Source organism: Mixophyes fleayi, chromosome 6 (assembly GCF_038048845.1).
Source record: "Mixophyes fleayi isolate aMixFle1 chromosome 6, aMixFle1.hap1, whole genome shotgun sequence".
NCBI lineage: Eukaryota > Metazoa > Chordata > Amphibia > Anura > Limnodynastidae > Mixophyes > Mixophyes fleayi.
The window spans coordinates 54,171,475-54,193,173 of NC_134407.1; the positions used below are offsets into that span (position 1 = coordinate 54,171,475).

General features: G+C 38.9%; 1 protein-coding gene across 1 annotated transcript in view; it reads right to left on the reverse strand.

Moving 5' to 3' along the window:
• Nucleotides 1-389: 389 nt before the first annotated feature.
• MCU (mitochondrial calcium uniporter) overlaps nt 390-21,699 on the reverse strand; it is a 90,877-nt gene continuing 69,567 nt past the window's right edge. The window contains exons 2-8 of the mRNA XM_075216580.1: nt 18,250-18,322; nt 11,951-12,121; nt 11,523-11,627; nt 8,003-8,163; nt 6,189-6,392; nt 4,039-4,155; nt 390-2,765 (exon numbers count right to left, since the gene is read on the reverse strand). Of these exons, the coding sequence (XP_075072681.1) occupies nt 2,688-2,765; nt 4,039-4,155; nt 6,189-6,392; nt 8,003-8,163; nt 11,523-11,627; nt 11,951-12,121; nt 18,250-18,322 (909 nt within the window). The 3' untranslated portion in view covers nt 390-2,687. The remainder of the gene's footprint in view (nt 2,766-4,038; nt 4,156-6,188; nt 6,393-8,002; nt 8,164-11,522; nt 11,628-11,950; nt 12,122-18,249; nt 18,323-21,699) is intronic.

Consider the following 21,699-nt stretch of genomic DNA (forward strand, 5'->3'; position numbering starts at 1 on the left):
ACAATTCATGAATGCATCAAGCAAGCTTCAGAAATCAAAGAGAACTACAAGAAATGTTGCAGGATAATATACTGCTAAACTTAAGGAGAATGAATGGTTTGCTTGTGTGAGCAAAAACATAAAACATGTACTGTGCTTTGCAATTTCTTTTGGGGAAAATTATTTAAACAAAAGGTCTAAAATTGTGAACAACACTGGAGCCCCGGGAGGAGGAGAAGCCACATCTACTGGCATCTAAAGAAGCAGAAGAGATCATACCAACATGTAAAATTAGGTGGATGTCCAATAAGTTGATTAAAAAGGGGTCAAATGGGGAAAAAAAAATAAAAAAAAAATAAAAAAAAAAATCAAGAAACCTATCAACCCCCCAAAAAGTAAAAACTTACAACTTTATTGAAAAACTGAATAAGTGTTTATTGTTGCAGAATTACATTTTTCTTTTATACATATTTCATAAATGTTACAGGATTTTACACATCTATATTTTGCTTATTTATAAGACATTCCTCCATGCTCCAAACCTCCCCGCACACCCCCCTCCCCCCACCACCCTTACGAGACAATTCCTGTGTTGCCACTGTTCATTTATACCTGTACATACAGGATTACACCATGTGTTGCTGGAAAGGCCTCAGTGGGTATGTGCTTCCAGCTCCTTCAGCAGCAGAAGTGCAAATGGTAAAAGAAAAGCTTTAGCTTGCGTTAGTGTTAAAAGAGCATCTCCTGTTCAAGATTATAGTCATCCAAGCAGAACCATATATAGAGGGCTACACAATAAGACTTCCATATAATATTTAATCTGAAACTTACTTTTGACACACTATGCACTATTTTTTTTTTTTATTTATTATTAGGCTCTCTAGGTCAAGATGATTGTCAATCTTGCTTATGCCATATCAGCCACTCCCACCCCATATATCGCCATCATTTAAAGGGCACCTTTTAAAGAAATGGACAGACAAAGCAATGATTACCTCTAGAGTGCCAGGTAATAATCACTAAACATATCTGGAAATCAGTGAGTTGTCTTTGTTCTGCCTGGATCTACAATTTTGAAAAAGTACAGGACACAAAAGACTAGAAAGAAACAAACAATTATGGAAAAAAGGATTCAATCCACCTGAGAGGAGAGACTTGGGCAGTTACTTTAGACTGCGAGAGATGGCAGCATGTGCCAGCTAGGCTTCATGTGGAAATAGGTTAGGCTGGCATGGAGTCCTTGGTAACTTAACTGCCAGCTGTGTCATTTAATACATGAAGAGAATATTTACTCTCCTCTCCATTTCAATATATGCAAGGCACCAGTCAACTGGCTTCACTCCTTTATTTCCGTAATCCTATCCCTGAAGTAGGAGCCTTTCACAGTGGGGAGTCCTTAAAAAAAGAAAAAAGTAAAAAAAAAAAAAAATAGTAAAAAATAAAATCGTCTCTGCAGACTTGTAGCCGGAAACAAACCTATATTACCCACCATGCCAACCCCAACAAGAGACTGCACCATTTCGATATTGAAAGTCTGTGGAAGAGCAGCTTATTCCAAAGGGAAAAAAACAAAAAAGGAAAGAAATCTCCTGAAATCTTTGGAACAAAGATAGAGGTGACATCTCAGTCGTTTCCACTCTCCAATCCTTCAGTGATGGATACTGTACATAAAACAAAGAAAGCTGGATGCTGGCCGTTTCATCCAGGAAGGTGTTGTGTTTCTACTAACAGGACGCCAGTCAGAAGATGTAGTCTTTAGGAGGACGTCAGAATGAGGTGGTAACCGCTCATAGTCACGCAACTCTGATCCACTACTCTACCAGCCACCATCCAAGAGTGCAGGGACAGGGGAACTTCTCCCTCCCAAAAAGAACAGACATAAAAACCTATCCATGCATTGAGCCTCAGAAATATTATATATACATATATAATATATATAATCTCCAAGGCAGCGGGAGGGAGAGGGACAGGGGACATTTAGAAAGTGTTTGAGAAAAATCACGTGCGGGTTCTTAAGATGCATAGCAGAAAGTTTCATTGTGTTTGGGACTTGAATTAAAATTGATTGGTGTAGCATCTAAACACAGAAAGGCAAGTGCACAAATTCGGGTTTCACAACAGGAAGGTGTAAGAACGCCCCAACAAATGCTTCAAGACTGGAGAAGAGTTATGTGCAGGTTATTTCTGGTACGTCTGATCCAACGCTCTTCAATTGTGCACTATATGTGACTTTTGTGTCCCCAATAGCTAGGCAGACCATTAATCCAATGTGTTTTATAGGCACTCTGCCACATCCTTAACACCATAAAACTAGGGGGGAGGAGGTGGATCTCAAAAGACAAATAAAATAAAGGAACATCATAATTGGTTGAAAACCCTCATCCATGTATTTAACATTCATTTTCACTCACCAGCAACTAAAATAGATATGGTTTGAATAAGAAACCTTCCAAGCTCTTCGAGTAGAGGCTTTTAACAATGACAAGGCCCCAATCTGAATAAATTCCATTTTTAAATCTTAAAAGAAAAAAAGTAAAAAATAAACAAGAAATAAATCTCAAACATATGTGAAAAACAAATTTTTTAAAAAAAGAAATGGAGGGAGAAATGATCACCTATCCCAATACCACATCCCAGCTATAACGCTTTTCATTCAAAGGCAAGAGATATCCACAGGTTTTGCTGGGGATTTAACAGTTACACAATGATCAATCTTTGTCATCAATTTGTTGAATCGGGAGATGCATCTGCAGGGGATCACGCAGTCTTTTAAGGTCCAACTCAGCCTGGGGGGGGAAAGAAAAAAAAAAAAAAAAAAAAGAAGAGGATATTATAAATATATATATATATATATATATATATATATATATATATATATATATATATATATATATATATATATATATATATATATATATATATATATATATATATATATATATATGTTGTGGGTTCAGACATGTTTAAATCTCTTCTTTATTCTATTTTGTATATTTGTGAACTGAGAAGAGCCGCATAAAGAGAACACTGATCTCTGGTGTCTATGACATGAACGAGGGAGAGAAGAGCACTGTCTACTTCCCCCACGTCCCTGCATCATCTGTCATGATAAATCAGAGTCCCTCCACAGTAATCAATCATCCCTACCGGAGCTTCTTTGTTTCCCATGTCTTCCTGTCAATAACAGAATGGATATAAATGCTACTTATATGCACACAGTCTAAGGCAGTCACAATGGGTTGGCTCCCAAAATATATACCAATATACATTCTGACCTTCATTTTGTTTTTTTTGAGGTAGCCGTAGTATAGGCTGAACCAATAATTAAAGACTATGAGTCAGTGCAGTAGGAGCAAAATACCTCACTCATGCACTCTCATGGAGGCAAGTTCTGCACATCAAATAGAGGTCTTTGAGCTACGAATATATTGGTTGCATTCTCCTGAGTATTGGTTCATCCAATAAAATGGCTGCCTTCACTGTGCTTTTCACAGGTTGAATGTAGTGTGAACACATGGAAAAATTCATTTCTGACCATAACCAATTCAGTATTTTGCAGAAAACTGGCAGCTATGTAGTGGAAAAAAGACCTGCATATTTGTAAAACCGCAGTCCTCATATACAGAAGACAGACACTACGGGGTAAATTTACTAAAGATTCTAAAAAGGAAAAGTGGATATGTTGTCCTTCGCAACCAGATACTAGATTGTATCAGTTCTTAAAATGCAGAAGATAAATGATAGCTAGAATCTGATTGGTTGCTATGGGCAACAGCTCAACTTTCACTTTTTAGTAGCTTTAGTAAATTAACCCACAGAGATCTTAATTTTCTTAAAATGCAAACTTTTTACTTAAATAGACTTGTGAATTTTACTAAATCCAGGTTATATAACCTTCTCTCTAAAATAACATTACTATGGCAATAAACCACATCTGACTAGTGGAATATAACAGCGGCTATAATTGAACAGCTGCACAGCAACAGGTTCATCAAACCTACTAAAAGAAAATCAATTCAAACAAGTAGACCCAGCATCACAGAGTATTATAAAGCATACCTGAGCAATAGCATCCTTGAGTCGATTGTATTCTAGAAAATCAAAATCTGTTTTTTTGGCTGATTTATGGAAAAAATTTAAGAACTGTCTGTCACTGGCATCTGGATAAATATATTCCTGTAGAAAGAAAAGTATATATACAGTGATATCAGAATTTCTACTTCCATTTCATTTATCAGGTTAGGTCAGCATCTGTAATGGAAGCAAAACAAGTGCTGCTAAAGTACTGTCTGGAAGTCTAAAATTAGATTGAGTATTATTAGTAATTGCTGAAGACTCACCCTCAGATACCAGTACGTGTATGGGAATCAGTGTAGGGATAGGGTTGTGGATGGCACAATGGGGGACTTCCAGCTGCCCATGTCAGGAGCAGAAAGACTTCTGCAGCTACTGCAGAACAGCTTGTATGGAAGCATGTACCAAAGACCATGCAGCTAGACCTGGCTTAGTATCGCCCCCTCCAAGGTGTACTAGTGACGCTTTGATATGGATATTGCATGATATACTGCTATGAGGATGAGAAGTAATTTAGAGTTTGTGTATGAATGGTAATAAAGCTAAGCATAGGGATCACTAATCACTGAACGCAATAGAAAGTAAAATTAGACGGCGGACTGTGAGCAGAACAGAGAGAACAGAAAGAGTGACACAAACATATGAAAGCCCTAAGGGGTGGCAATGGCTGACTGCAGGGGGACTATCTGCAAATTGTATGGTGGGTAGATCAATGGCCAAGTTATTCTTGTGGACTTACCCCTTTCACTGTCAGGGATCAGTGCCAAATTTGCACCTCACGGTATTCCTTACACTGAATTAGTTTAATCAGGAATCACATATATTCTATGTAAGTGAATTTGCTCAGAGTAAATAAAAAGTTTTAACAAATTTTGATAGGACTTTATTTTGGTTCCATAGTAGAATAAATATATTTTACATTTCTGTGCCATTTATCTTTCCATAGTTACAGTCAGAACTCGCAGAATAAAAAAAAGGGGTGTATTTTCTGGGTTAATTTTATAACTCTTAAATCAGAAGCATCCAAACTCAGTCCTCAAGGGCTACCAACAGGTCATGTCTTCTGGATTTCTGTCTGGTTGGGTCAGTAATTATCCCACCTGTTTCTACAAACAGATTAACTCACCTGTGCATGATTAAAGAAATCCTGAAAACATGACCTGTTGGTAGCCCTTGAGGACTGAGTTTGGACTCCTCTTGTTTATATGGTCTATGGGTTTGCCATATTAAAACATATACAGTGTTCTTTATTTATAATACCAGCCTAAAACACAGTCAAAACTTTTTTTTTATAGCAAACATGATACTATAAAGGAGACAATATGGAACATTTCAATTTAAAATTTGTGCATAGACATTAACAAGCTTATGATAAGCAAGAGTAGATATACAAATGAAGTGGTATGAAGAGTACTGTATTTGTAACTTTGTATTGACATGCAAAACCACAGACTTTGACAGCGCCACTAGTGGTAGAGTTTGTGATGTCCGTGATGATGAGGTTCTTACTAGATCCAGATCGCTCGTCCATGCAGGGAAGGCAGTGCTCTGTTCCAGCCTGTCACTGGGGCATCTTTAGGATTCATGTGGATAGTGATTGTTATGAAATGGCTTTCCCTATGTATCCAAGTAGCTGTTGAGGACACCTGGTAGCTACTTACCTGTTTATATTGTAGTAATGACACAATTGCAAAAAAATAGAACAGTGTAGATCTCTTTTAGCAATTTGTGTTTATTACCCTGTTTCCTGATACCAGATCTTTCTTCAGTCTCTTAAATATGATTTTATTATTATTTATGTTAAGTTAACCACATTCTGAATTAGTAGAATCACAATCTTTTAACCATGTCTGTGTTTCTTTGTACTTTTCTGTTCCCAGTTTTGATAATGATGGTGTGATTCATACAGACAGCTCTCGGTGAGCAGCTACATAGCACACGGTACATGCAGGTTTGGATCTCTCAGTACTGTAAAGTAATGATTATTTTTTAAAGGATTTAAAGTATAGATGCGAGTGTTAAAATATGCCTCTGATTGGATCACAAGCATTTTTAGAAAGAATATTTTTGCAATAATTCATTGAAATATAAATAATGACAGTCAATTGATAACACTAAAAAGGCGCTGTGCTCACCTTGCCCGTTAGTATAAAATAACCATACATTCCAATGACACCGCCGTAAGTGATAAAGTAAGTGACCGGCTCCATGATATCCCAAGAGTACTCCCACCACGTCAGACGGGCAAGGACTCCAAACTGTACAGACATGTAAGCTAACACACACCACTGAACAAATCTGGTTCTCTTCGCTGCTTTCTGAGCAATCTGAATTCGAACCTGGTAAGCAAAACAAAATTGGTAAACACAGTTTGTATCTGCTGATAGGTACAAATATTGTGTACACAAAATAAATCTAGACAAAAATCAGTAAAAATAAAAAATAAATGTGCTGCCAGCATAAACATATCCCTTAAATGGACTAAGAAGAAGGATAATATGCCACATAAATGCAGGCCATAAAGTGACTGATTTTATAACTTACATAGGTATACAAACAACTCAACTCTGCCCCCCTAAAAGGGTTCCCTATTTTAACCAGATTAACAACATGATGAAAGACTCTGCATCTTTGTAACGAGGGTAAATACAGCTGTGTGCTGTCCTGAACACAAGACTGCTACTCTTATAAATCCTTCATATAAATCAGGCCTGTCCAACCTGCGGCCCTCCAGGTGTTGTGAAACTACAAGCCCCAGCATGCTTTGCTGGTAGACAACCAGTTGATAGTTGGAAGGGCATGCTGGGACTTGTAGTTTCACAACATCTGGAGGGCCGCAGGTTGGACAGGCCCGATATAAATGATTTGAAACATAAGAGATGAAGTCTCACTATAAGATACAAAAGGAGTACCTTACATTGTCAGAAATATACTGTCAATTTCACATCATTTAGTTCCAAATTGGAATTGTGCTCTGAAGGGAGATTTTGAGAAAAGTATCCTATTTAATAAACAAAGTTTAATCAGGATAGAGGACACTTTCTGGGAACAGGGTGAGTGAAATTATAATATTTTGTCTTAAAAGGGGTTTGGGCCCAAAATTCATGTTTTCAGCATTTCGGTCTTACGGGTCATCAATTGTTAGGCATGGTTGAAATGTGTCATTGAGGGCCATACAAGTATGCAAACCAAATGTCCCACAGACACTACATGCACTGGCATTTTAGTCTCACACACCTTGCTGTTATACGATCTGCCTGCACACAACAAGCAGTGTAAGCAGAGTTCCCAGGACACAGAAATTGATGTTTGTACAGAGTTTACTGTTGTGTGACATTAAGTTTCAGGTAAATAGATCTTACAGACGCACTTCTGTTACATTCCTGTAGGTACTTCGCAAATAAATAGCTTGTATAAGCAAAGAATACCTAGGGCTGAAATAAACGGGGGTTGTTGGGGTATTACAGTGAGAAAAAAATCCTACTCTATGGTCTAGATTAAAAAAAATATTAATATATCCCTCTCTATATAAAATCAGGCAACAGATTATCTTTTAGCCATGATACCTATTTAGGTGGAAATTTTTTCTACTCGTCACTGAAACAGTTGGTGCCTGTGGTGGTAATACATGTTGGCAATGCTTAAACTGTATTAGGTACAAGTGTACTTGGGAGCACCCAGAGCCTTATTTCTAAGTTTATTTTCTCCAAGCTGAACATATTTTATCAAAGATAATGCAATTCAGGTTTGTTGAAAATTTCTCCAAGCAAATTGGACCCTGTTTATCAAGGACTGACTAATGAGGAAGAGCACAGCCAAAAGACAGTTAAGGCTCAGAATACAAGCCCTGTAATTGCATTGTAGTTCTCCAATTGTGTCTTCAATGTCAAAGACTGTAGAGAGAGGACTGGCAAAATATCCTTGGTGGTGATATCTGAAATCTATATACCTTTTCAAGTGGTTCTAGCTGCTCCCGAAGGACCTCTAGCCGGCCATACAGCTCTCTCTCCTTGTTGAGCTGGTGTTCGTCAACGCGCATAGAACTGTACAACTGCTGTACAAGAGACTTTAGGTCATTCATAGTCGTTGCATCTTCATGGCATAAAAGTTCTTAACATACAAAAAACAAAAACACAACTTGGTTTATATAAAGAGGTAAAGGCAACATTCTCAGATATATGTGTAAACATTTCAAGAACATGTTCAATATAAAAATATTTAAGACTCTTAATGCAAATATTTATCTACTTTATACACCAGGCTACCCTGTCTATATTCAATAAAGAGTTACCACCTTCACAAGTTGTCATCAACCCGAATCTAATTTGTTGTTCAGAAGGAACTTAATCATACACTCTTCTCAATATAGGGTGGTGCACCCACACATTACAATTTGATATTATCCAAGTTAAAAAAGTAGAAAGAAAATGTGCTTTAATTAGGGTCCATTTAAAAAATTATCTTTATTAAATTCATTATAATTCATCATAGAACTTGCTAATGTTCCTACCCATTCCCCTTAAACTAGTGAAATGTTAAAAACATTAAGTGATTAAAGTGCAATTAGTGATTTAAAATAGTAATATTCATTGCGATGCCTCGCTATAATCATATAATCCAGTGTTGGTTTTCTGGTTTTTATTTTTTATATAATTAAACTTGTTCAAATTAATATAAATCACCAACTACAAGGTGGGGGAATCTTGTGTTCCCCGTTACCTAGGGTAGGTATCAGATACTAAATTTTATTGTATATCCTAAAAACTTTTATTAAGAATATTTTTTCTTAGATTATATTCTCTTATAATAATTAGGATGCATCAGTACTCTAGCTCGGATTGCCTTGATAGAGAGATAGCGAAACGCACGTTGGCGTCCGCCTCGCTATACTTTCAATCTGTTCAAATGTAATATCAGAGACTCGCAGAATAGAACAATTACTAATAGACAGGAGCCAGTTAATATATAAGGTTATCCAATATGCATGGATGAGAATGCAATGTATGAATCAAAAATAAAGGGGGAGGATTAGGGATATCGGACAAAACGGAGACGAGAGTTCCTTGATCCAGCAAACATGAAGTGGTTACAGAGTAATCGAAGAACTGTGATACATTTTGTAACAAGCAGAGGAATCTTTGAACTTTATCAACATAGGAAGGCAAGAAGCATCATCGTTTATGATAAGAAATTAAGGAATTCAATTTGAAACAAAAAAATCTAAAAAAACTTTTACCAAAATAGGTGTTTCAGTTTTAAAACTAGCAGCGGTGGGGCTAATGATTGCTTCAAAGCAGGGGCGGGCTGGGGGACATATGCCCCCTGGGCCAGACCACAAAAATCTATTTTGGGCATGTGCAAATGCAGAATTTGCAGAGGGGGGTTTCCACACCACGCTGCCAATGCGCGAGACAAGCATGCATGGAGGCGTAGCTATAATTTTAGACAGTGCTTGGCTGCTCTCCAACTCTTCCTATCCCCATAATATACATGGGCAATGCTGCGTGCACTACTGTTAAGTGCAAACAGCTCTCCCTTTTCAAGCAGAGCCGTGTGAAGCGGAGGCAGGGTCCAGCCACCTCAATTATACAGTGCCCCAGGCTTGGAGGGGGGTTTCCATGCACTAGGACCCCCCCCCCCCTCAGTTTGCCTATGCTATTAACTGGTGGCTGGCCCCTTCTCCGGGACCAGCCACCTTCTGCCATAGGATCTGAACCCCCTCCCTCCCCTCCACTATGTGCATCCTCCTACTAGTGACACATGGGACGCGGACCATATGACAGGTGCCATCCCATGTGTGAAGAGGAACACCACCACACAGGGCGCGCCTGAAACAAGGTAAGTGCCGGCGGGGACGGGAAGGTGGTATGTTAGTATATAGTGAGTACCCAGTGTATATAGTGAGTACCCAGTGTATATAGTGAGTACCCAGTGTATATAGTGTGTGTGTGTGTGTGTGAGTTAATATGTGTGAGGGAAGAGGATCTTAACTCAATGGTGGAGTGCAGGCTGGGGGCTAATTATGGATGCTATTTTATTTGTGGGTAGTGGGGCAATTTATTAGGGAGGCCTATGAAGTTAAGATGGGTGATAGGACCTTTAATGATGGGGTGGTTTGAGAGCTATTAATTGAATGAGCGGGCTGTTTGTTAGGTCTATTAAATGTGATTATGAGTTATTTTAATGCCTGGGATGGTTGTGGGAAATGGTTATATTTATTAAATGTAAATTCTATTTAATTTATTGCTGGGGCTGTTTGGAGAGAGAAATAGGTTTGTTTATTAAATGTGTATGCTATTAATTTAATGTCAGGGCTAGTTGGAGGGAAGTATATTTATCAAATGTGAACACCATTATTTTAACTTTGGGCTGGAGGGAGGCTTTACGAAATGTGGGTGTTATACTGATTCAACACCGAGGCTGGTTGGAGTTTTCTAATTTCATGTACCCATTTTCTTCCCCTCAAATAGGGCAACCAACATTCCAGGATCCAGACAAGCAGCAACTGATCTAAAGACACCAGCAGCCACAGGTGGTGAAAGTGACAAGAACATGTAGGATAAAGCAGGACAGTCTGCCAACTGTACTGAATCTGTTTGGGCAATCCTGAATTTGGGTGAATGTCTCGCTTTGTCAAGATTTGGTCCAACTGTAAGGACAGTTGAAAGGTATGTCCCACTTCACACTGTACTGCTTGTGAAGGCAGAGCTGCGCGCACCTAACAGTAGCGCCCACAGTGTTGCCTATGTATTTGTTTAAAATGATAACAATGTTACATTATAGGGATCCCCCCCCCCCATATGTCTAAAGTACCCCCGGGCCTCCCAGAGCCTTAATCCATCTATGGGCAAGGGTGTTAGGAGGAGCAGAGCACCAGATGCCAATCTATCACTAGCACTGCTATTACTACTTGTTTTAGGTTAACCCACAAACAAGTAACTCTATTAGTATATGGTCCAATGCAAAAACAATCCCTTTTGCTGGTAAAAACATCAGATTTTTAAAACGAAAGGGCTTTTTGCATTTTGATAAATTAGCCTGTGCTCAGTAGTGTAATAGAACATTATATAATCTATTGCTAGAATATGATTTATACTCCATTAAAATCAGCGAGGTATGTAAAACAAACAAAAATGCTGTAGGGAGAAGTAACAAAATAAAAAGCAACATAAACTGAGGTTTGTTTTTTGTTGCATTATTTGCTTTCATTGTTTAAAATTTATCATTTATAATAATAAAGTATCGCTGGGTTAATCAGCATTAAAATAGCCTCTTTTTATATAAATATATATTGTACCGAAGACATATCTTTTAAGGATGGACTTATGGGCTAGTGCAATGTGCTTGCCCCTCGGGCTAAAGTCTGCCAGCCAGCCCCTGCTTCTAGGGCTATCTACATGTTCAGATACAACTCTTGCTCGATATGCATGCCCAGACACTGAACTATAGTTATAAATCTACAACAGTACCTCTTCTTGGTGGCCGCACGTTGTACGTTTTATCGTTAATGGACAATTTGAAGTCATCTAATAGAAGTACTTCTATCCCTGTGGAAGAGGCTACACGGGATCCATCTGAGAAGTAGAAAATGTTAGTTTTGCTACGGCATAGAGAATTTATTAACCATATAAATTTTAATAAACGTTATCCTAGATTTTTAACAAAATTGAGATAAGAGAAAATTAGGTATTCTTGTAAACCCTAGGAAAAGGCTCTCAGATGTCAGTGGTAGTTGTACAGCATAGATGAGCATTTAGACATTGTACAGCACTACATAAATAGTCGGTGCAGTATAAATACTAGAAGTGAAACCATTAAGTTGAATAATGGTGAACACTGGGGGAGTAACAGGTGCTGTAATCAGCTGAACAGCAAAAGCCAAGTCCACCTTACAAACCTGCAGAGTAGATTGCAACCCTGTCTATCCCTCGGTCTTCTGCCTGGAGCTGCTGCAGAAATACTCCGACTGAATCTGAAATAGGCTTTAGTGTGAATCGGCATTTCTCCAGCCGGGATGGGAGGCTAATGGTTATCACAGGCAATCCGTTTTGGTAAACCACAGACACATCTAATTAGATGGGGGAAAAAAAAGAAGACAATTTAAGAACGACAAAGTATCCTACGCATTCGTATATTGCCCAAAACATGGCGATGCTAACAGATCCTACAATGGATGGATTTATTCACAGGCATGGATGCATGTTTTTACTTGTAGCATGTAATAAAAAATGAAAAATTATATATATATATATATATATATATATATATATATATATATATATATATATATATATACATATATATATATATATATATATATACATATATATATATATATATATATATATATATATATATACATATATATACATATATATACATATATATATATATACATATACACACACACACACACATTATATATATACATACATATATACATACATATACACACACACACACATATATATACATATTTTTTTTACGTCTACCAACCCATTTCCCTATTCCCATTTTTGTCAATCCTCACTCAAATTATCCTCCCCTGTCATCCCCCCTCCATACTCCAAATTATGGATCCACACTGGAATCAGACTGGTCCATGACCTTAACTGGGTCTCTAAACGTTAGTCAACAAAAATTTTCCTCTATTCTTTGATTTCTTCCAGGTGAGACTTTCTCATGTCTCTTCCCCTGCAGACACCCTGAGAAATGTCCTGTCTGTGGTCTCCACTTTGTAAGGGCACAAAAATTCTTCAATCTACAGCTTAGTACTTGATATATCTTAACTCCCATGGCCGCCATGAGAGCGAATATGCAAAAAAAAGTCCTATTCCGGAACAAGTTCCTATCCATTCTTAACTCTCTATACAAACAATGGATTTAAACAAAAACACTAGCTAAATGCATTACAGACTGATTATTTTTACATTTAACCATCATCCTCCTAGACCTTCTTCCACTAGGGTTTTGTACAGCACATTTCCCAGAAACCGAACCCACTAAGCCAGTGAGCTCACAACCAAATCCAAAAGTTAATAATCATTCCTCCTTCTGGATCACAGTTATGCATTTATGCTGTTGACCACTCTGATCTCACAAAAACTTGGAATCTGTTGGGTCCAATCATCCAGGATCCCCTTCCATGGCACCTAATCTTTCAACACTCCTTTCTCTACTCCAAGGAACGGTCCTCAGCCCAATAGCTCCCTTACGAAACCAAAATCTTCATACCACTCCAATATAATTTGCATGCTGACAACACCTAAATTCATTCGCCCAATCCAACTCACTCCTTCTGTATTAGCCAATAATCTCAAAAGGTCTTTCAGGCATCTGCTCTCTGGTGTCTTGACGGTATATAAACTTAATCATAGAGGACATCGAACAGATTCTACTAACTTCATTATCTTCTAAACTTGGACTCAATATCTCCAATAGTCAAAGGCAATCATTCTACTTACTTAAACGTAACTTCAACCCATCTTTTATGATTCACATGCAAACCATCTCAAAGCCATGTGCTTATGCAATATCTCCACAATGCATCACTTTCCCATACACAATATCATCAAGCTCCTGGCCCATACCTTCATGCACTCTCCAGCTCTGTGGTCTGCATATAAAATGACTATCCCTCCCCATTAAATTACAAATACTGCTGCCAGATTTATTTACACATGAATAGGGACCCAGGTTGGTCACTGCCTCTATGGAAGGGAAAGGGGGACCACATAAACCAGCAAGTACCCCCACCCCTCGCAGATGCCGTCAGCCCCACGTCAAAACGTGTTGGCGTTCTTTGCGACAGTCATGGGCTGTATGTACAGGGTACGTCAACTAGATTTGGACACCTGGGGTTGCACTTATAAATGAAAAAGGCCTAATTAGCATAGGACTTCCTTTAGAAAAGTTACAAGAAACAAATTTCTTCCAAAATGACATTAATACGTTTCCAATACAAAAATAAAATATCAAACATCCGTACATTTGCAAAGATGTACAGCACTGCAGCACTAATTGAAGTAAATTGATACAATAAGTTATTTCTAAACGATCCAGCCACAACCACATTTACAAACTGTTTGAAGACTCATATTTTATGGCGTGAAGTCTGTAACTACTCCTGGCTGGAAGCCACTGACTTTTATGCCAAGAGTAAACGGCAGAATATGGTGGACAAAGGAGATGGTCACAGGAAGCAAGTTACTTTATCCTAACAATTTGGAAGACTTGGTTATAGAAGATACAGGATTTGTAATGATCGTTAATAACATACAAGTTCCAGCTACATGTATATAATGATGAGAAATCTCTCAATCCATTATCACAACACCAATCCTTACTCCTATAGATTCATCTTCTATTGCATACATGGTAGCTATGAGTAGCGCACGTGCGTGAGAATTATATAATTATATTTCTACAAGGTAGTATGCCACACTGTATATAGTCACTGCCTTATCCCCGTGTGCTCTCTCTTCAGACACTAATACAGACAGAAACTCAGAGGAATTGGAGAACAATCCTGTCTCCAGTGTTTAACCCTACACAGTAGTCTGTAGGTATAGGATTACAGCATGCAGGAACACTACAAGTATATTACACACTAGTCATGTGAACATTGAACAATTAGAAATGTACATTGATCCCTTTTATAAAACCATTCTATAAATATATTAGCAGAAGTTATGTAAAAACATCAGGAACTTGAAAGTAGTAGAAAGGAGTATTCCTGACAAAGATTTTTTTATTTTTTTTTATTAAATAAAAACTACTTTACCGATCAGTAAAGTAGAGGAGATGAAAAATGAACACAATACATGGTAGAAACACATAGGGTTTACCAAACGCAGCATTTTATTGTTGCATTTTCCTTCCATTATAATCTGAACCTGTGGTATATATACTTGTGGTCATGTTTTAGGCAAGTGGGAGCTTTCCTTTCTGGGCTAAGTGTGGGTCTGAGGGGCACATGAGAGCACATTGGGGTGGCTGAGGTAGGGGTGGAGAGATAATTTGGGGGTTGGTTTAGCCTAGGATCTCTCACAGGACATATAGTGAAGAGGTTTTCTCCCTCGACCCGCATACACTTTACACCAATTATGGGATCTCCATAGACCTCTCCGTGCCCACTATTGCCAAACAGTTTTAAAACAAAATCGCAAGCACTGACTCACTGCATTTTGGTCACCGTCTCATCAGAGAACACAAACATTTTTTGCAAGTGTGTGCGGTGCTTTAGTTTCTTTACAATGCTATGTGTATAAGGCGACAGTTTCATAGCCTGTGGGGAATCACTGTTGCTGCCATATCGGGAGAAATCCGCCCATCAAAAAAGGTCTTCTAGACTTCTCAGAGCTCAGATCGAATGATTAAAAAAGGACGTTGTTCGTTCTGTCATCTCCGCTCCTCTTCTCAGGGCTTGATTTCCTCGTTCTATCGCCTTATGGTAAAATACAATTGCCCCCCTAAGGATTCTCACGAGCTTAAATGGGAGGAGGACATGGGGGAGTCGCTCACTCCTGGGGAATGGGTTAAGATTCGCCTGAACCTCTCAAAAGACCTCTATTTGCGTTAAGATAAGCGAAAACAGTCGCAAGATTTTCTACCGTTGGTACTTGGTGCCTCACCGTATTCATATGATTTATCCAGGTTCCTCATCACTATGCTGGCGTCAATGTGGTCAGGAGGGCACCCTGTCTCATATATGGTGGCATTGTCCAAAACTACTTCCTTTCTGGAAGTCGGTCCATCAGTTAATCTCCAGTATCACTCAGATTTCTCTCCCTCCATCTCTCTCATATTCCCTACTCCCGCGCTCTATTCCCAAGATATCAAAAGCAACTCAGAAACTTATTACACATATGCTTAGTGCTGCTAGATGCCAAATTGCCCTTCTTTGGAAAAACCCATGCCCTCCCTCCCTGCCCTCTGTGATCAACCGCACTTGGCAAGTCTATCATATGGAGTATATGACTAGCATCCTCCGCCGCACTCCTGTCCAATTCGATAAGGTCTGGAGTCCTTGGACTGAGTTTCACGGAGCCTCCCCTCCTCTTGCATTTTAAGGCCGCTGAGCCCTAACTACCAATCTTGATCCTCGTCACGGTTCATCTTCTTTTTACTTTTCTCCCTATCGCTTTGGCTAGTGATTTCCCCTGTCTCTCTCACCCCTATTCTTTCCTTTCTCTTCTCTCTTCCACCAACCCTCCCTAAATTTTCTTTTGTATTTTCATATTAACAACAATACGCTGCTTATATTACGTGGAAACTTAATTCCAGTTTTGTTTTACCTGTATTGCCTGTTTCCCTCATTGTCTGTATTGCAAAACTCAATAAAATATCTTTAAAAAAAAAAAAAGACGTTGTGCATAACATTAGGTTTTAGAAACCCCAATATAACGCACACCAGGGAAGGGTACGTAATTGCGATTGAGCTAAGGTCGGCATTTAACCTGCCGACATTAGCTCAATCGCAGTTTTGACTGCCCACAGCACAGGGATATCCGTCGTCTATTGCCTCCTCTTTCTCACTATCTGTATAAACTGTGCATTCTTAAGTTAGGCCGCGCTAATCACACAACTTCTTCACCTGGCTGCCTTCCGCGACAGCCATTCCTACTGATCATGTGAACATCCCTTCTGTCAGTTGATGCACTGGGGCTCTGCCATTGTTTGTGGGCCAAAAGCAATTGGTGTTTTTGCCTTTTTTTTTTCTTTTTTTTTTTTTTTCAATTAAAAAAACGTGTATAAGAAGGAATAATTTAACCTTGCATATATTTGAGTGACTTTAGTATCCTTATTTCACTGTAATATATTGCATAAAAATATGCTTATACCGAAGTAGACTGCCTAACGGTCAGTGAAGGTACTTGGATATTACAAGCACCTCATACAATAAATTGCCCAATGAAGAAGTCAGGCACACACCGGCATAACTCATCAACAAAATCAAAGCACATGTGATTACTTATCTTTATTTCTGGTTTTTTTACCCCCCCCCCCCCCACCCCCCCATTCTTTGACCCATGGGGTTTGCTTCCATTATTTATGGTAATCACTTCTTTGATAACACTCACCAGACAACACTTACAGAATCACCATACAGAATTAGCGCTCCAAGATCAAAAGCTTCAAGTTCTTACTTACTATTCCATCGGTAGTCTTCTAGCAGCGCTACTACTATAACAGTAACCCACAAAAAATGGTTCTAAACGAACACAAAATTATGTTTCCTGTGTGCCCCTTATGGGCAGATTACATTACAATATATATGCTTGTTAGCATTACTAATGGCTCCTATACATATGGCACCTGCTCAGGATTAGAATCCTGACATCATTCCACCATGTACAGGTGACAACTAGAATGTGAAGTCACAGATGAAACGGCATTTCATAATGGTCATAGCGTGTAACATGTCACTAAAACAACCCCCAAAAACACAACAGCTGAAAATAACCAGTTGAGATACATTTGTCCTTCTTCCCCAATTTTAAATACGGTAATATGGTCTACAACAAAAAACCTTTAAAGAAACAAAACCCCCCAAAGTCAAATACAGAAGCATGTACATTTCAGGCACTATAATGTACGCAGCTTTTAAAAGTGTAGCATTTTCAGATAAAAGTATTTTCTTCATGTCTATAGAAATACAGCTCTAAATTAAACATCTGCAGATTAAAATTCACAGGCCGTTGGAGAGGACCGCTAGTCCTTAAATTGCTGAAAAGATTTGTAAAATGCACGCACACGTCTTCTATGGGCTTGTTCCCACCACGACTTCCTAAAAGTTTCCTGTTTTATTTTAGACCATACCACAACCTTCTTCTCATGCATTAATATGCACTACCAGTACAACTGGTAAAAACACAAGACATGAAAAATGTATGGAAACATGTTAGAAACATTAAAAACATGTTTAAATAGACTTATTTTCATGTGTTTTATTATCCATTTTCCTAGTGTGTGTGCGTGTCTTCTATAAACATACTGGTAGGTTAACTGGCTGGTGGTGTGTTAAGGAAATTTAGACTAAGCTCCAATGGGGCAGGGACTGATGTGAATGCCAACTCTGTACAGCACTGCGGCAATAGTGGTGCTATATAAATAAATGATGCTGATGAACGAGCCCTTAAGGTTACAGTTCTGTTTCGAAATACAACTTGTGCAAACAGCAATGCATCTACTCACCATCAGAGGGCGATGCTGCACTGCAAAATGCTACTTTTTGGCTCAGCCATGTAGTAGGAAGTCTCTGGTGCACCTGGAAAATATTAAACACGTTTATCATTAATCACTGGACATGTTGGCCTGCAGCTGAGATTCTTCTTTATTAGGGCATTGTTTGAAAAAACTATTTCAAGTATGTCTTGTGGTACATGCACAGGACTGACTAGGATCTACTCTGACTTTCCCAGAATCTGTATGCCATGATAAATGTACATATGGGTTATCTTCACATACCCCACAACAATAAAGATCATACATGCAGCTGCAAGACAAGCTTCCAAAGGTATGATTAATATTCCCTGCAACTGCATTCACTCCATGTCAGCAACATTACTTTCATCACGCCTACATGCATTGCTGTCTACCCCTAGCAAATATGTGTTTTAACCCTTTGAATATAGCGGTGTATCATTTTATGTAAGATGCGGCTTTAGCCCCTTCTGGAATATTGACAGTTTTGTAAAGGAACGTTAGAACTTTATGCAATGACATCACTAACGCAACACTTCCTAGAGGCCAATAAGAAGCCATTTCTTTACAGCTGTAAAAGATTGCTCAGAACTTCTGTTGGAAGTAATTTGTAGGTTTTTTGTTTATTAAAACTTAAGTAATCAAGTTAAAAGGCTATTAAAATTATTGCAGATTTTCCTTGCAGTATTAACAGGCTTCATCATGCATGTCACCTGTACCCTGACTGATCACGGATTCACCTGCACATGCCTTAATATCGAACAATAAAATATGGATTGGTCCAAACGTGACTAGACCCAATATTTGCATGAATATTTAAAGAAAAAGTAAATTTCCTCAAATTCTAAAATTTTTCATTTAGTAAGGTGAATTTCAATCTACATTCCCCAGTCATATCTGGATTTTTATTTCAACAGCATCAACAAGCAAGCTGGTTACCCTGTGCTGCACATCCTTTGTAAATATATACATCTACACATATATCATACTTACCAACTTAACAATGTTGGTATCTGGGAGCCTGCGGGGGAGGTGGGCGTCATGGGGGGGGCGGGCCTCCAAAATCTGCGTCATTGTGGACCCGCCCCGTGACGTCATGATGCAAAATGCATCATTTGACAGCGGGGGCGGGGCCAAACGCCGCGATTCACCAGGAATCGCGGCGTTTGTGACCTAATTCTGCCCATTTCACTAGGAAGTGGGCAGATCCGGGATTTTGCCACACTCGCCCGGGAGACTCTCTCAAAATGCGGGAGTCTCCCGGAGTTGGCAAGTATGACATATATGGCAGATTGCAGACATACGTCTAAGAGTCAGGACACATACTTCAGGGCTGGGGCCAGGTTAATTATACCCTAAATCTGCATGCAGATACGGCAATTACATCTAGATATAAGAGGGGGGGTGGGGGGCTGAAGGGGGCAGCACAGTGGCTTAGTGGTTAGCACGACCATGGCCTTATCTGTGTGGAGCTTGTATGTTCTCCCTGTACTTGCGTGGTGCTCCGGTTTCCTCCCACATTCCAAAAAACATACTGGTAGGTTAATTGGCTGCTATCAAAATTGACCCCGGTGTGTGTGTGTGTGTGTGTGTGTGTGTGTGTGTGTGTGTCCGTCCGTCCAATAGGGCAGGGACTGATGTGAATGAGTTCTCTGTACAGTGCTGCGGAATTAGTGGCGCTATATAAATAGCTGATGATGATGTGCTAATATCTGGCTCTGATGTAGTTCCTGCATATGCCTTACTTTTAAAATTAAGGAGACCAAGGATTATAATTTTTACGGACAGCTTGCAGATAAATAAAAGCAGCAGATCTGCTCATTGCAAATCAATTGCAACGGAGGGCGAGACGGAGCTTGTTTGTAACCCCTTGAATGAAATGTCCTAAATATAATACAGCATCTTCCCCAGTGAGAAATTTGCAGTGGTTAGCATGCTGTGAAAATGACTCAAGACATTTATCAGATTTGTATTTAGATAATAGTAGAGATGATTACGTAAAGCAGCTTGTGACTAACTAAGACTTTAAAAAGGACCAAATACATCTAAAGTACGAGCAGCTTTCTAGAGACCTACTGTTCGCATTTACAGAGAACATTACATTCCCACTGCAGAATTAATGAACCTCCCCCGCCGGTGCGATGTGGAGGTGATCGGCTGTATTGATTCGATGCTGCCCAGAGCTTGAAGAGATCTAATCACAGATCAGTGATGTGCGGTAAACATGGGTTCTGTACAGACTTTTTCAAATGCAAAATGGTTTTTAAATGTTTTCAATAGTATGTGAATAGTCAATGATTTGACCATAGAAAATAAATAAAATAAAGATTGACAAACTATGGGCTGTAAATGTGATCTGGTGAATAGGAACAAAAATGGCTTTGTTGCACTTCTGTAACCCTGTGCTGGGCAAACCCCAGGAGGAAGGTAGACACCAGCAGCAATATTTTAGGTGCACAGACTAAGTTTTGTGATTCATTTCCATTTAAGTCAATGGATGAAAATTTTCCTGGCCCTTTGAAAAATGCTTTTGGCTCCTAGATTGAACAGACTGGCTCTTGAATGCTATATGATTTTGTCTACCCCTGCTGTAAATAAGACGCAAAAAGTGAGCGTACTCTTACCATAAATACAAAACGTCCCTATTAAAGCTTAGGGGCAGATTGAAGAACGATGCGGGCAACGCATTATTACCGTCACTACAGTAATCTTTATGCAAATTTTTGCTCACGGCTCACAGAGCTGCAAGCAAAAATCAGCGTTGAGATTACCGTAGTAACTAATAATGCGTGGGGGATTGAATCTGCCCCTAAGAATGGTTACCATTTATTCGGGCTGAATCCAGTTTATACTGAGATATCAGCAGGCCATGTAGTGTTGTTTTCACTTGAGTTTTGCTGGCTGCAAGGTCACATTAATGATGGAAAAAGGTGCGACATGATTTATGTTGATTTTGGGGTTTACATCACAATCACAGCAAATACAATAAAACTTTTTATATCCACTGTGCATATACATGTATACACATAATTTATTTATATAGCGCCAGCAAATTCCAATTGAGAGCAAACACAGTAATAGAACAATACTAGGTAATACAGACAGGGAAGAGGGCCCTGCTTGCAAGCTTACAACCCTTAGGACGGCATTTATCAACCACAATGCTTGGGTTTGATAGATAAGAGTGCACAATGAATGAAACAACTAAAATTACATTACAGTTAAACTTTAGCCCCACCGTTCCCCACACCGCTTCTGATATTCACCTACTCATTGCACTGTTATAACCCAGAGATACTCACACTACTTATTTGAGACCATTTTTGCACAGAACGCGCTGGACAACAAGACTAACTTTTCATCCATTTCATTTATAAGCATTACATTTAACCGGTCAGGTTTTACTAAAACCTGCACCTTCTAACAATACTACGAGCACAC